General features: G+C 47.7%; 1 protein-coding gene across 2 annotated transcripts in view; it reads left to right on the top strand.

Annotated features, from left to right (window-relative positions):
• Positions 1 to 14134, top strand: part of RFTN1 (raftlin, lipid raft linker 1) — a 442525-nt gene that overhangs the window by 377954 nt on the left and 50437 nt on the right. For both annotated transcript variants that reach the window (XM_085630441.1, XM_085630442.1), the window contains exon 7: positions 12949 to 13064. In XM_085630441.1, coding sequence (XP_085486567.1) covers positions 12949 to 13064 — 116 coding nt within the window. The remainder of the gene's footprint in view (positions 1 to 12948; positions 13065 to 14134) is intronic.

The following is a 14134-nucleotide window of genomic DNA, read 5'->3' as shown; positions in this document are numbered from 1 at the left end:
CCCTTCCACAAAGAGATACCCACACAAACAATAGTAACGGATGCTTCTCTCCACGGATGGGGTGCACATTTCGACCACCTACAGATACAGGGCGCATGGTCCCTGAAAGAGACCAAGTACCACATCAACTTCCTGGAACTTCGAGCAGTCCATTTGGCGCTGAAAGCATTCCAGCCATCGTTTCACTCCAGCTCCCTGCTTGTCCAAACAGGCAATACGACAACAATGTTCTACGTCAACATGCAGGGGGGCTCCAGATCTCGAGTGCTGTCTCAGGAAGCCCAGGCCATCTGGCACTGGCTGTTAGCCAGGAACCTGACCATCATGGCAACTCACCTTTCAGGTGTTCAGAATGTTCAAGCAGACGCGCTCAGCAGACTCATTCACGAAAACCACGAATGTGTCTTAAGCGATGAACTGGTGCAAGACATTTTCGACAGATGGGGTACTCCAGAAGTTGATCTGTTCGCTACCGCAGAAAACAGCAAATGCCACGACTTCGCCTCCAGGTTTTACCAACCAGGGACTCTGGGGAATGCCCTATGGATCAATTGGTCAGGCGGCTTTCTTTACGCTTTTCCGCCAATTACCCTGATTCCGACAGTGCTGATCAAGCTCTCCCAATCATGTGCCAAGATGATCCTCATTGCTCCGGAGTGGCCCCGGCAGTGGTGGTTCACAGACCTACTCCACCGGTCTCTCCTGCCGCATCTCCAGCTGCCGTGCAGGCCGGACCTTCTGACGAAGTTCGGCGGACAGATGGTGCACCCCAACCTCTCATCGTTGAATTTGGCGGCATGGCTCCTGAGCTAGTACAGTAGGGACATTTGAATCGCCCTCAGGACTGTATGGAGATATTGAAAGAGGCCAAGAGACCATCTACACGCACGTCCTATGCGTATAAATGGAAGAGATTTTGCATCTGGTGTGCTTCTAAAGACTTCGATCCTACCTTCTGTAAGCAAGATGTCATTCTTCCTTATTTGTTATACTTGGCGCAATCTGGCCTTCAGTTCCATTCGATCAAAGTTCATCTGGTAGCTTTGACTGCGTATAGGAAATGTCCTTCACAAACTTTCTTTTTTTAAATCCCAGTCATCAGAGATTTTCTTGAAGGATTGAAGAAAGTGTTTCCTCCCATTAGGCGTCCTTCGCCTCCCTGGGAGCTGAATGTAGTCCTTTCACGACTAATGAAGGAACCGTTTGAACCTATTCATAAGGCTTCTCTTCAGCACCTGTCCTGGAAGACGGCTTTCCTTGTGGCCATTACGTCTGCCCGCAGGGTTAGCGAACTTCAGGCTTTATGTTGTAAAGAACCTTATACAGTCTTTCATTCCTCTAAGGTAGTTATGAGGACGCAACCTAAGTTCCTTCCTAAAGTTGTGTCGCAGTTTCATGTAAACCAGACTATTACGTTACTTACATTTTTTCTAAATCCATCTTCTCCTGCGGAGAGGTCACTGCATTCTCTTGACATTCGGAGAGTCTTGAAATTCTGTTTAGACAAGACTAAGGATATGGGTAGAACAGACCAGCTATTTGTAAACTATGGCTCAGTTCGAACTGGTCTTGCTACCTCTAAACGATCCATTTCTAGGTGGATTGTTTTCTGTATTCAGCTGTGTTATCAAAAAGCAAACAAACCTTTGATGAGGAAGCCTAGGGCTCACTCTACTAGAGGTAAAGCAGCTACTGCGGCTTTACTTCGTAATGTACCTATTTCAGAAATCTGTAAGGCTGCCACTTGGAAGTCAGTCCACATATTTGCAAAGCACTGCTGCCTTGATACTGATGCTAGGGCAGATGCTCAGGTTGGACAGGCTTCACTTCGAAATCTATTTGCACAGTAGTGCGGTTGTCCTCTGTTCGGCCACCGCTGGTGAGTTGTTTTGGGGATAGGCTTTCTAGTCTATTCACATGATTATGACTATACACGGAAATCCCCTACAAGAGAAGGAGTAGTTTCTTACCTGTAACTCCAGTTCTCTTGTAGGGGTATTTCCGTGATAGTCATAAGCAGCCCGCCCTCCTCCCCGATGGCAGATACAGATGTCCCCAAGACTCAGCAGGCTCTGCTTATTTACGCCTTCAAAAAGAACTGAAAGTAAATGCCTCATGGGATACCGGGGGTCTCTGGAGACTCTTAAAGGCACGGTACGCATTTGCAGACACATAATGGCAGCCTATGGGGGCTTCTCTATCCATTCCTTTAATCTCTATCATGAAAAAAGAGTTTTGTGAAGGTGAGTTTTCTATGTGTAAAACTTAGCAAATTACTAAACTTAAAGTTAAAGTGGCTATCTTTTTCACTTCAAGATGAAGTAATGGCCAGTGTAGCCTAGTTTCTTAGGCTGCATTATTGTCTTTCTATCTCTTAAGTGTCCATACAGGCCTTCCTGAAGAAAGGCAGAAGATTACAATTTAAGAAGATATATCTAATGAAGTGCTCAGGAGGCCACGCACATGGGCGGGACTATTCACATGATTATGACTATCACGGAAATACCCCTACAAGAGAACTGGAGTTACAGGTAAGAAACTACTCCATGCCCGACACGGTCAGTCCGTCCCTGAAGTGCAGCAGGCCAAACAGCGCTGGCAGGATGGCAATACATGCACAACATTCTCCTCGTGCACGAGCATCCATGTGCACAAAGCTGGAGAGGACTAACATACTGAAACTGCACCGCGTGCCAAAGGGACCCCTCGTGCACGAAGGTCCATGTGCACTAGGCCGCAAAGGGCTGACAAACTGACACTGTGTGCCAAGGGACTCCTCGTGCAAAAGGTCGCAGAGGGCTGACAATCTGACACCGTGCGCCCAAGGTACATCTCGTGCAAGAGGTTCCGAGTGCACGAGACCGCAGAGGGATGATTCTCCACACCCAAGGTACCGTTTGTGCAAGAGGGTCCATGTCCACAAGGCCTCAGAGAGTGGACACGCTAAGAGAGCATGCCCAAGGGACCCCTCGTGCAAGAGGGTCCATGTCCACAAGGCCGCAGTGGGCAAAAATGCTCACACTATGTGTCCAAAGACCCTTGTGCAAGAGGGTCCCCGTGTAGGGGGCTGACGGACTGGTTTGGAAACCTGTTGTCCCGGTGACTTGGGCTCATCAGCAGACTAGTGACTCAGCCCATCACCCCTACACTGTGAGGCAAATTGCCCCCACTGCTTAAAACTGCCCCCAGGCTTCCAGCCCACCGGGGAAACGCCTGATGCCCGCTACGGCCAGGCCGGCCCTGCACTCTACCCATCACCCTTACACTGTGAAGCAAACGGCCCAGCCCTTTGAACACATGTGGAGACAGGGAGGTTTACACAAATAAATCAGGGAATTTAACTTCTCCTTAGCTTGCATTAAAGTGGAAGGCTTTTTAATAGGTGTAAGCTCAAAATAAGCAACTTTTTCATGGAGGTGCATGATGTGGTGGGGGGAGGGGTCGGGCGAAAAAAAAGAGGAGTCAAAAAAGTGAATTTCCCATTGTAACTAGCCTCTCTGCTCTCTGCTCTGATACACGGAGAACAGAATTAAACCAAGCTTGGCATGAAAGCAGAACCTCATTCAGTGAAGTGACTATGCTTGGTTTGGTGCAAATCCATTCAGTAGTTTTTGAAAACTTTGTGTTCAAAAGATGTTTTGGGTTGACTTGAAAAGATTAAAATGTTAGCAGTATCAAGACCGCTAATCCAGGACTAGTCATCAAACCCAGGTCCATGGACCCCTGGCTGACTTAATGAAAAAAATACTTAAACCTGATTGAACGAGGCAGCTTTTTTCTCCTCTGTCTTCTATTTTGGGTCTGCAGACCCAAAGGCGGGTTTGCAGAACCGCGGTCCCAAATTGGTTGTTTGCACGAGAAAAAATTCAGTGGCAGTCAATATTGAAGGACATTGGGTCAGTCCCTGCATCCGGAAACAAAAAAAGTAAAGGAGGCATGAAGAATCAGTTCACCCCCTACTCAGGTGGGTGGGTCATTTTTGCCAAGCAGCGTGTGGATTCCGAGCCAGAGTTCTAAGACCCATGTTAGATCCCCATTTCTGGTTTGCAAACCCTGGTTCGGGGTCTGCAAACCCAGTCGAAGAAGAGGCCAGCCTCCACTTGACCACCCAAAGGTCGGCATAAGGCCAACGCAATGCCCTGTGACCAACCCCTGCTGCACATGGCCTTTGCTGTACAGGGGGGGTTTGTCTGTCTGGGATGGGATGGACGAAGGGCTTAGCCATGGGCCAGGCCCTGTCGCCAATGGTGTGCACAGCAGGGTTGTCCACCAGTGACGGCTTGGGCACAGAGCCTGCCAGGGGGTTTGCCGCCTGGGGTGGGGTGGGCACAGGGCTTGCTGTAGGCCATAGGGAAGGTGATCTTAGCAGTCCCTGGTGGGCATTGGCCAAAGGCTGCTTTCAGCTGTGGGTTTGCCTCATAAAACAGGTTGAAGCCACAGTCTGACTGCTGCCATATAAAGGGCAAGGTGCGCACATCCAGATTGCCCGGCCTTAATAGAGAGACCCTCAAAGGACCCAGGACACCTAAAATGATGCTTATCAGCGGTCTAAGAAGTGAGATAGTGGGCCATAAACAGATATTCTGAGCACTCCAAAGTTATACAAAGTCAAATGTCCAATCCAGGTGTTGTTACTGTACAGTCCACTTTAGTCCATTTCATCAGTTCAAGCCAAAGGGAAATGTCCATGTATATCCAAACGGAACAGCAGTGTCTAGATAGGGAGAGTGCTCCTCGTGTATCTCGGCGTGGTCCGGCGTGGGAGCACTCTGCCTATCTTGATACTTCGCTGCTTTACAGGATTACATGTTACTGCTGCTTATTTGGTCCCAGGCTCGCGAGCCTCTGTATATCAGAATCATAGCGGTTTTCTCTACATATCAGCCCTGAAGAAGGTGAGGCATTACTTGCTATTTGACGAAACACGTGTTGGCTGAAATTCTTATTCATACCACTTCTGTTGCGTGTGGATGTGCGTGAAAAGTTCCCTTTGGCTTGAACTGATGAAGTGGATTAAAGTGGACTGTACAGAGACGACCCTTGGATTGGACATTTCACATGGTATAAAATTTGAGTGCTCAGAATTTCTGTTCATGGATATTGACCCCTCCCCATGCTAGAGGGTTACATAGGGGTTGTTGTGGTAGCCGGCCCTGTTCGGGAGCACCAGCAATATATGATACAATCTTGCTACTCGCGCCCTGATACGGCCCGTGTTCCATGGCCTGGCTACCATCATTTGTGGGGTTTTTCTGAGCTAGCGGACCCTTAATGACCAAGACCCCTTGAACTTGCTTTCTGTAGCTGCAGTCTCGGGACTGAGACTCTTGACTAAGAAGCTTATGGCCCCCAGTTGGGGCCCCTTCCATGGTCTGGTCTCAGGTTCGGGACTATGTGTCAGCTTCCTGGAAGGTAGACCCGCTGAAAGCCTACGCGCCCCCTAAACTCCTACATGAATGAGCAATGGGAACTTACCACCTACTAAAGGAATCCGGGGCAAAAAATGGAGAAATCAAGTGAAAGAGGCACTCAGTACTGGAGTTTGTTCTTGGACCCGGTTCTTTCCAGTTGGAGGGCAGTACTGGGAGATCTGATTTGGCGGGAGTTTGCTCCGCCACTGAACTGGCTGTAGGGTGAACTGGACACCTCTGGTGATTGCCCAGTACATCCCGTTGGAAATAGATGCCGCGCACCGAGACTCCGGCCTGATTACAAGTTGGGCGGTTAATTCCGCCTCATACGGGAACCCCTGTTTATGTACGGGACAGAATTATGAGTTTGTTTTTATTTAATGCATCCGATAATTATTGGATGTGTTAAATAACCCAATGTACGTTAAATTTCGGCCGGTCAAAACTTGCTGAAATTAACAGGAGAAAACATACAGGGGTAGATTTACAAGCCCCTTGCGAGACATTTACGCCGCCGTTGCGTCACTTCTGTGACGCAGCGGCGGCGTAAACCATGCGCCATGTTGTGCCTTATTTACAACGTGATGTATCTAGGGAGATGCGTCACGTTGTAAAGCCCTGCGCCACATGAAACCTGCATCAGGTTTAATGTATGCAGGGTGGGCGTTCCGTCGGAAAAGTGACGCAGTGAAATCTACAAGATTTCACTGAGTCACTTTTCCGACGCTACTGCGTCAAAACCCTACGCCTGCTTGAAGCAGGCGTAAGGCATGACGCAGCATGTTCGGTATGGGCAGCCCCTGAGCATTGCTGGAGTTGCGTCGTGCTTGCGACACGACTCCAGCAATGCGCCGCCCTTATGCCATCAGATGCGTCACGCATCTGTTTATCCTTGCGCCATGATGCGCTGCATTGTAAATGCGGCGCATCTGTGGTGGCGCAAGGGTAAACTTGCGTGACGCATCTTTCCTGGCGCATCCCTGCTGATTTGCAGGGATGCGCTAGGAAACATAAATCTGCCCCACAGTATCTACATAAAATGTGGATTTTGGTGCCTTTAACACCAAAATCTGCATGTTATTTTTCATTCCTCAAAAACTTGTAACAGGTGTTATTTATTGCACCCGATGAGTAACGTACCCCGGGGTGTCGGTATGTATCTGGTGCGGTCAATAGCAAATATACTTGTAATCAGACCCATCGGCCTACTGCTTTCGGTGTATGTGTATGTGTATGTACATGCTTCCTCTCAGCCTTCATGCAGAAACGCCCTCCAGTCCCGAGGGCGAGCTGAGGAACCGCACAACACAATCCTGTGCGACAAGGTAGTTTATTACCTTTTTGTTGAATAAGCCTCCATTCGTCACGGGGCCATGTACAGCAAAGTGCAGAGGTGCATATAAACAAAGATGACCTACGCGTTTCGGCTTGAGCCTTCTACCGAGTCATGCATATATATGTGTGTGTTTGTATAGATAGATAGATAGATAGATAGATAGATAGATAGATAGATAGATAGATAGATAGATAGATAGATAGATAGATAGATAGATAGATAGATAGATAGATAGATAGATAGATAGAAGGTGGATAGATAGATAGATAGATAGATAGATAGATAGATAGATAGATAGATAGATAGATAGATAGATAGATAGATGGATGGATGGATGGATGGATGGATGGATGGATGGATGGATGGATGGATGGATGGAAGGTAGATAGATGGATGGATGGATGGATGGATAGATGGAAGGTAGATAGATAGATAGATAGATAGATAGATAGATAGATAGATAGATAGATAGATAGATAGATAGATAGATAGATAGATAGATAGATAGATAGATAGATAGATAGATAGATGGTAGATAGAAGGTAGATCGATAGATAGACAGACAGATAGATAGATGGATAGATAGATGGATCGATGGATAGATAGATAGATAGATAGATAGATAGATAGATAGATAGATAGATAGATAGATAGATAGATAGATAGATAGATAGATAGATAGATAGATAGATAGATAGATAGATAGATAGATAGATAGATAGATTCACCCACTGTCGTGCGTGCGCGTGGTCTACCGTTGTTGACTCATAGACTCTGATACACGCCTGATGGCTCAGCTGTGACCTGGAAGGACTCTTCATTTCACTCCTGGTCTGAGCTGGGAGCGCCCACCAGACGATGAAATCTCCCCCTCCCCCATCTGTGCTCAGGTCTGACGGTGGCACCTGCCAGCCCAGCGCCATCAAACATTGATGCGCCCCGTGGGAGGGCGGCTGGGCCCCAGGGCGCATGCGCCATAGTGCCCCCCCCCCCCTCCCTTCCAGTGAAGGGCGAGGGGTAGCTTCTAGGCCAATGAGTGTTGGCACTCAGATGTGAGGGCAGGAGGGCTGTGTACGGGTAATCGTGTTTGTAACAGTGCACACGCGTGTACTGTTTGTGTATGTGTTCAGGTGTAGGTCAAGGGTCACTCCTCGCTACTGATATGTAAATCAGACATTTCAATGCTCTTTAGTGGTGTTTCGAGACTCAAATGTGCGATTTAAAATCAAGAGGCAGGCTGGTGAAATATGCATGAGATGAGGGGTGGGGAGGGGAGGGGGAGAGCCAATGAGGAGGGGAGAAAGGACAAGAATCCGAGAGAGTTTGCAGGTTGAGTTGCTGAGCGCGTGTACACATATAGGCATCCTTACGCTGTACTATGCATAGTGCACCCGGCCGGCGACAGTTACACAACTGTTTAATGTGTTCTGTGTTGTATGGGGGACAGAACGCCCCAGTGTGCACATAGGTGCTCATCGATTATGCATAGCTATCAATGGTGTAGCAGGCGCATTGACACCGGGACCCAGAGGTCTGCGGGGCCCATCACACCATGATTATTGGTGTATGTTACTAGCTAAGCAGCAGCAGGGGGGTGGGGGACCATTTTCATTGCTTGCACTAGGGCACGTGGTACCCATGCTAGGTCACTGTGAGTGGGTATGCTAATGAGGGCAGGGTGGCACAGCAGATTTGGAGAAATGTGACCTTTAATTCAGAAAATAATTCAACTCTAAATCTAATGTTAATCCATTATCAAGTGCCCTGGCATTATTTCCAACATAAATGTTAGAGCAGGAAGCCCGATTTCTGATTGACTAGGTTCGCCCATATTATCACCTGTGGTCTATTGAATTTGTAGGAGAGGACCACAAATAGAACAAGCATGGGCAAAGCCAATAGGTCTTGCCCATACAAGAGCTAATGGCTTTGCCAATGTGTATTGTCATATTGTTCATCAGCGTGACTGCTATTAAAAAGTTAGTGGCTTAGAGGAGAGTAGCATGGAGTGGAGTGCCGTAGAGTGTAGCAGCTTAGAGTGGAGTAGAGTGGAGTGGTGAAGAGTGGAGTATCATAGAGTGGCAGTGGAATGGAGTGGCGTAGAGTAGAGGGAAGGGTTGTGGAGTGTCATGTGGAGTGTCCTGGAGTGTCGTTGAGTGGAGTGTCATAGAGTAGAGTGCTGTGGAGTGGGGTGGAGTGAAGTCTCATGAAGTTGAGTAAAGTGCCATGGAGTGTCATGGTGTGGAGTGCGGGGCCGGACTGGCCGTAGTGAACACCGGGCATTTCCCCTGTGGGCCGGTTTTGGGCCCCTGGGGGCTGTTTTTGTTACTGGTGGCTGGCAATATCGGCCCCCTGTACCAAAATCAACTGAAACCGGCCATAGCAAACAGCTCAGCCGCACTCCCTTCCCAGCCGGCAGAGCAGTTTGCCAGGCCTGGTTTTGGTTCCTAGTCCGGCCCTGGTGGAGTGGAGTGTCGTGGTGGAGAGGGGTGCAGAGTAAAGGGGCACCGAGTGCAGTACAGTGTCGTAGAATGGAGTGGCATAGAGTGTTGTAGAGTGGGGGCAAAGAGTGGCGTAGAGTGGAGTGGTGTGGAATCAAGTGGAATAGTGTGTCATAGAGTAGAGTTGTGTAAAGTGTCGTATAGTGGATTGGCATAGAGTGGAGTAGAGTGGAGTAGAGTGTCATAGAGTGGCGTGGCGTTGAATGGTGTAGAGTGACATAAAGTGGAGTGGAGTGGCATAGAGTGTCCTAGAGTGGAGAGTCATAGAGTGGAGTGTCATGGAGTTGAGTGTTGCAAAATGTCATAGAGTGGAATAGAGTGTCTTAAGAGTGGAGAATCATAGTGTATCATGAAGTGGAGTGGAGTTGAGTGGAGAAGAGTAGTGTAGAGTAGAGTAGAGTGGCCTAGAGTGAAACAGAGTGCCATACATTTGAGTTGACTGAAGTAGAGTGGAGTGGTGAGGAGTAGAATGGAGTAGAATAGTGTAGAGTAAAGCAGAGTGGCATAGAGTAGAGTGGAGCAGAATTGTCTAGAGTGGAATAGAGTGTAGTAGAGTAGTGTAGAATGAAGTAGAGTGATGTATAGTGGAATAGAGTGGCATAGATGAGGCCCCAATGAGGAAAGCCAGCACCAGCAGGTCCAGCAAACACACCAGACGGTTCACGACTGAGCTCAAACTCCTCAAGTGGGAATGCAAATGACTAGAGAGACAGTGGCACTCCACCAGGAATCCCTCTGACCTCACCACCTACAAGTCCACCCTCACCAATTACCACCTCCGCCTCAGGGATGCCAAGAAGGACGTCGTAACCAACTGCATCGAGACACGCGCCAGCCACACTAAGGAACCCTTCAGCATCATCAGATAATTCTCCTGCCCATCGGCCATCTAAAACATGATCCGCCCTTTCCAGGCCCTTTGCGACATACTGGCAGACTACCTCCGCAAGATAGCCAACATCTACAGCAATGTTGACCCTTAACCCACTGTCCCTGACCCCCTCCTTATGTTCACGACGTCACCCACAGGCACCTGCTCAGCGCCTGGAAGCAGCTTATCCCCCAGGCCACCATGACCATCATGAACTCGATCCACTCCGGAGCACCAAAGGACCGCCGCCACGTATTCAACCTAGGACAAAAGGAAAACAGCAGTGTCCTCACCAACATCCTCAACGCATCCATCACCACAGTCACCTTCCAAGCACGCTGAGTTCAAGCCACTCCTAAAGAAACCATCAGCTGACCCCAGAAAACTCAAGAATTACACCCCATCCCGATGCTCCTTTTCCCCACCAAGGCCTGGAGAAAGCAAATGGAAGTGCTCATCTTCGGAAAGAACACCTCACCCAGGGAAAACACCTGGTGGCCCACTGCACGCGGACCAGCGCCTACCTTCACTGACCATGCCCACAACCTCGCCATCATCCTAGACAACCAATTCACCATGAAACAACAGGTCAACGCAGTTGCATCATCCTGCTTCCACTCCCTCCGCATCCTCCAAAAGATCTTTAGATGGATATCTGCCAACACCAGCAGAAAAGTCACTCAAGCCCTCATCTCCAGCCAACGAGACTATGGAAACGCACTCTACGCCAGAAGCGTATACAGCTCCTCAAACGACTCCCGTTTGTACAGAACATGGCAGCCAGACTGATCCTTAACCTTCCAAAATAAACCAGCATCACCTCCCACCTCAGAAATCTCAACTGGCTCCCTGTCCAGAAGAGATGCCAGTTCAAGCTGCTGACCCATGCCTTCAGAGCCCTCCACAGCATCGGACCCACCTACATCAACCACCGCCTGACCTTCCACCATCCCGCCAGACATCTCTTCTTCTCCTCCTCGCACAAGTAACCTGCTTCTGCCGCTGCAGAAGTCGTTCCTCCTCCTACCTCTCTTACAAGTCTTGGAACGACTTGGACCTCCGCTCCCTCACCGCTGACTTCAGAGAAGTACTCAAGACTTGCCTTTTTGACTAATCGCCCTTGGGGCCTCAGCGCCTTGATTCCCCCAGGGAGATAAACAGCGCTTTACCAATACTGTTTGATTGATTGATAGCGCAGGATATCGTACAGTGGAGTGTCGTAGGGAAAGGGGCATAGAGTGGAGAGGAGTAGAGAGGCATAGAGTGGAGTAGAGAGTCTTAGAGTGGATTGGCATAGAGTGGAGTGGAGTAGAGTGTCATATATTGAGGTGTCGTAGAGTGTTGTGGAGTGTCATCGAGGGGAGTGTCTTAGAGGAGAGTGTCGTGTGAAGTGGAATAGAGAGGAGTGTTGTGAAGTGTCGTGGAGTGGCGGAGAGTGTTGTGAGTCATGCAACGATCTGTCTGCTAATCTGGATAGAACCAGCTTGATTTTGAACGGAAAACATAAATACAGGGCCCCACATGGTCTGTGACCTATATGGTTTTTAGCTATCCCTGCCTATTGGGAGCCAAACAGAATTACTCAGATAACCCCCGTCCACTTTTCTTTGAGATTAATATGGCTCATAATTGGTCCTGATGAAGGTGGTTTAATTAAGGTTCCACCGAAACGTGCGTAGACCATTCCTAGATATATGGGAATCCTACCAGAGACATATACAGGAGAAAAACTTGATGGGACGTAATCGCACAACGAGTTCAATTTTCAAGTGTCTCTGTAAATGTATATAGGATCCCTCACATGTTTTGAATCCTTTCTTAATCTCTGTGTTGTATGAATGTTAGTGTGGGTGAACAGGTTTGATAGGTGAGATTGCAGGTTTGATGGGTGATTGTGGGGTTACTGATGTAGTTGTGAACTGTTCCTTTCAAGATTGTACAATGACAAGTTTTACATGAATTTGTAAATATGTGAATGTTAATTTATAATGACAAATCAGACACATGAGAAAAAAATATAAAAAGAGGGAAAATATTTTTTTGAACAATAAAATACAGTTCTACGAACTAATCATGTAGTAAGAAGATAATTTGGAGATATGTCTCTAATATGAGCCCTTAGGCCAATAGTAATGCAAAGTAGGTCAGTATAGAGGTTTCGACTTAGCTTTTGTTGTTTCCCCCTCCTCTTGGACCTGGAATTATGTAGGGGGTACCTTTCTTCTCTTATGATATTCTGAGATATTTGAACAGTTCATTTGCAGACTGTTAAATTTGGTTGTGTGCTAAAAAAGCCTTTCCGTTCACACTCCCAGATTGTCCTATTTATCCTCTCACTTTGAAGTTAGTGAAAGAAAAGTAAACACCAATCTCCCTCAGAAGACAGAGTCTGACATTTGACCTCTGTCTTTGAATGCACATCAAATGTGACAAGATAAGATCAAAATGTAAAGGCCTGTTTACAGAAAGTGAGCATTTGTGGAAGCATACAGAAAACTGGCTGCTGTGCTCCAGTGGAGTGGCAAAGACATGCTGGACAACCTAAAACAAATAAAGTCAGAAAATAAAAAGTAATCAAATGTGAGTTACAAACCATAAAGCCAATGGAAAGCAATCTCTCAGAATGTCCCCAAGAAGTCTTAAGCAAGCTAGCGCTGCGCTGACTGGTAGGCTTCGACCTAAAAAGGGCACAGAGCACACGTCCTGGATCCCCAGCAACCATACAGATGGGGGTTGTGCTGCTAACGACCTGTTTTCCTAGCGTTATTCTTGAATGTATAGAACAGGACCTGCAGAACATTAACCAAGATGCCATGTTTGTCTTCACAGATTTGTCCCCAGGCACAGCAGATGGTGTGTTCATTTTTGAGGACTCCCCTGAAGCCGATAACAAAGCCGTCAAGGGCTTTGACGCCATTGTGGTCGAACAGCTGACCATCCTCGAGGTGAGTGTGAGCGCATGCGTGGAGTCAATGATACTGTGTCCCTGGTGGGTGGTCCATCAATGTTATGTGTGTTTTTTCTTTGCACTGGACACTGCACATTCTTCCTAAGAGAAAGTTACCAATGATGAAATAGACGTGGGCAAGCTGGTGAGAACCAACCAGTAGCTCCTCTGGTGGTGCACACGTGAGGCACTTTCTCTTTCTTTACACATTTTTTCACCTCCTTTTTCCATTACTGAGGGTGTGTGTAGAGCTAATAAGTTGTTTAATTAACCTGTGGACTGACTTCACACCCCCTTGTTTTCCCTTTCTTTGTTGACTTAAATACTTGTAGCATACTGGATGGGGTTATACTATATGATACAATGGGTACTGGAGGTTTTTGAAAAAGTATTCTTTCTTCCACTCATTCCAGATCATATAAAGTTTTGCTACTTGGTGCCAGTTCTTTTGTGTTGAAATTATAGTTGATTGGAGGGTGTTCTGGCATGTCTTCCCTCTGTAGCTCCTCTTTTCGATTCAAAAGGGTGGTCCATCAACCCTGATCATTTGAAAATCCCTTATGGCATCTGCAGACAGGATGGGCTGGTTCAGGTGAGCTGCTGTACCTGTAAATGTTAGTAGCGAGGCAGGTATGTCCCACATCCCTTGACCCACTTCAGTAGGTAATGGCACCATTGGACTGGTTTTAACTTACAGAGGGCCCTGATGCCCAAACATGGGTGCACTGGCACTAAGGTAGAACAATCTAAGAGTAAAAAGGAAGGGAAAAGAAGGGGGAAAAAACAGTGGAGAGTGAACACACCTAAAAGCTTTGGAACAGCCCGGGTTTCAGTTGTTTCTTTAACAGGGAAAATTGGGTTCCAAATGAATGTGAAGGGTTAAAGCCCTCCAACTTTTGGATGCCAAGTAAGGAAAGGCCTGGCCACCGCAGCACCTGAGAGTAATTCAAGGGATGAATAGCCAGGTGGCATGTGTCGAGCGTAGGACTGCTGCGAATAGTGATGTTGACTCTTACCCTGAAGGTACCTGGGGCCAGACCCATTTTATGTACTATGGGCGGGGCAAGG

The sequence above is a fragment of the Triturus cristatus genome, chromosome 10, assembly GCF_964204655.1.
Source record: "Triturus cristatus chromosome 10, aTriCri1.1, whole genome shotgun sequence".
NCBI lineage: Eukaryota > Metazoa > Chordata > Amphibia > Caudata > Salamandridae > Triturus > Triturus cristatus.
This window is presented reverse-complemented; position numbering and strand designations above follow the sequence as displayed.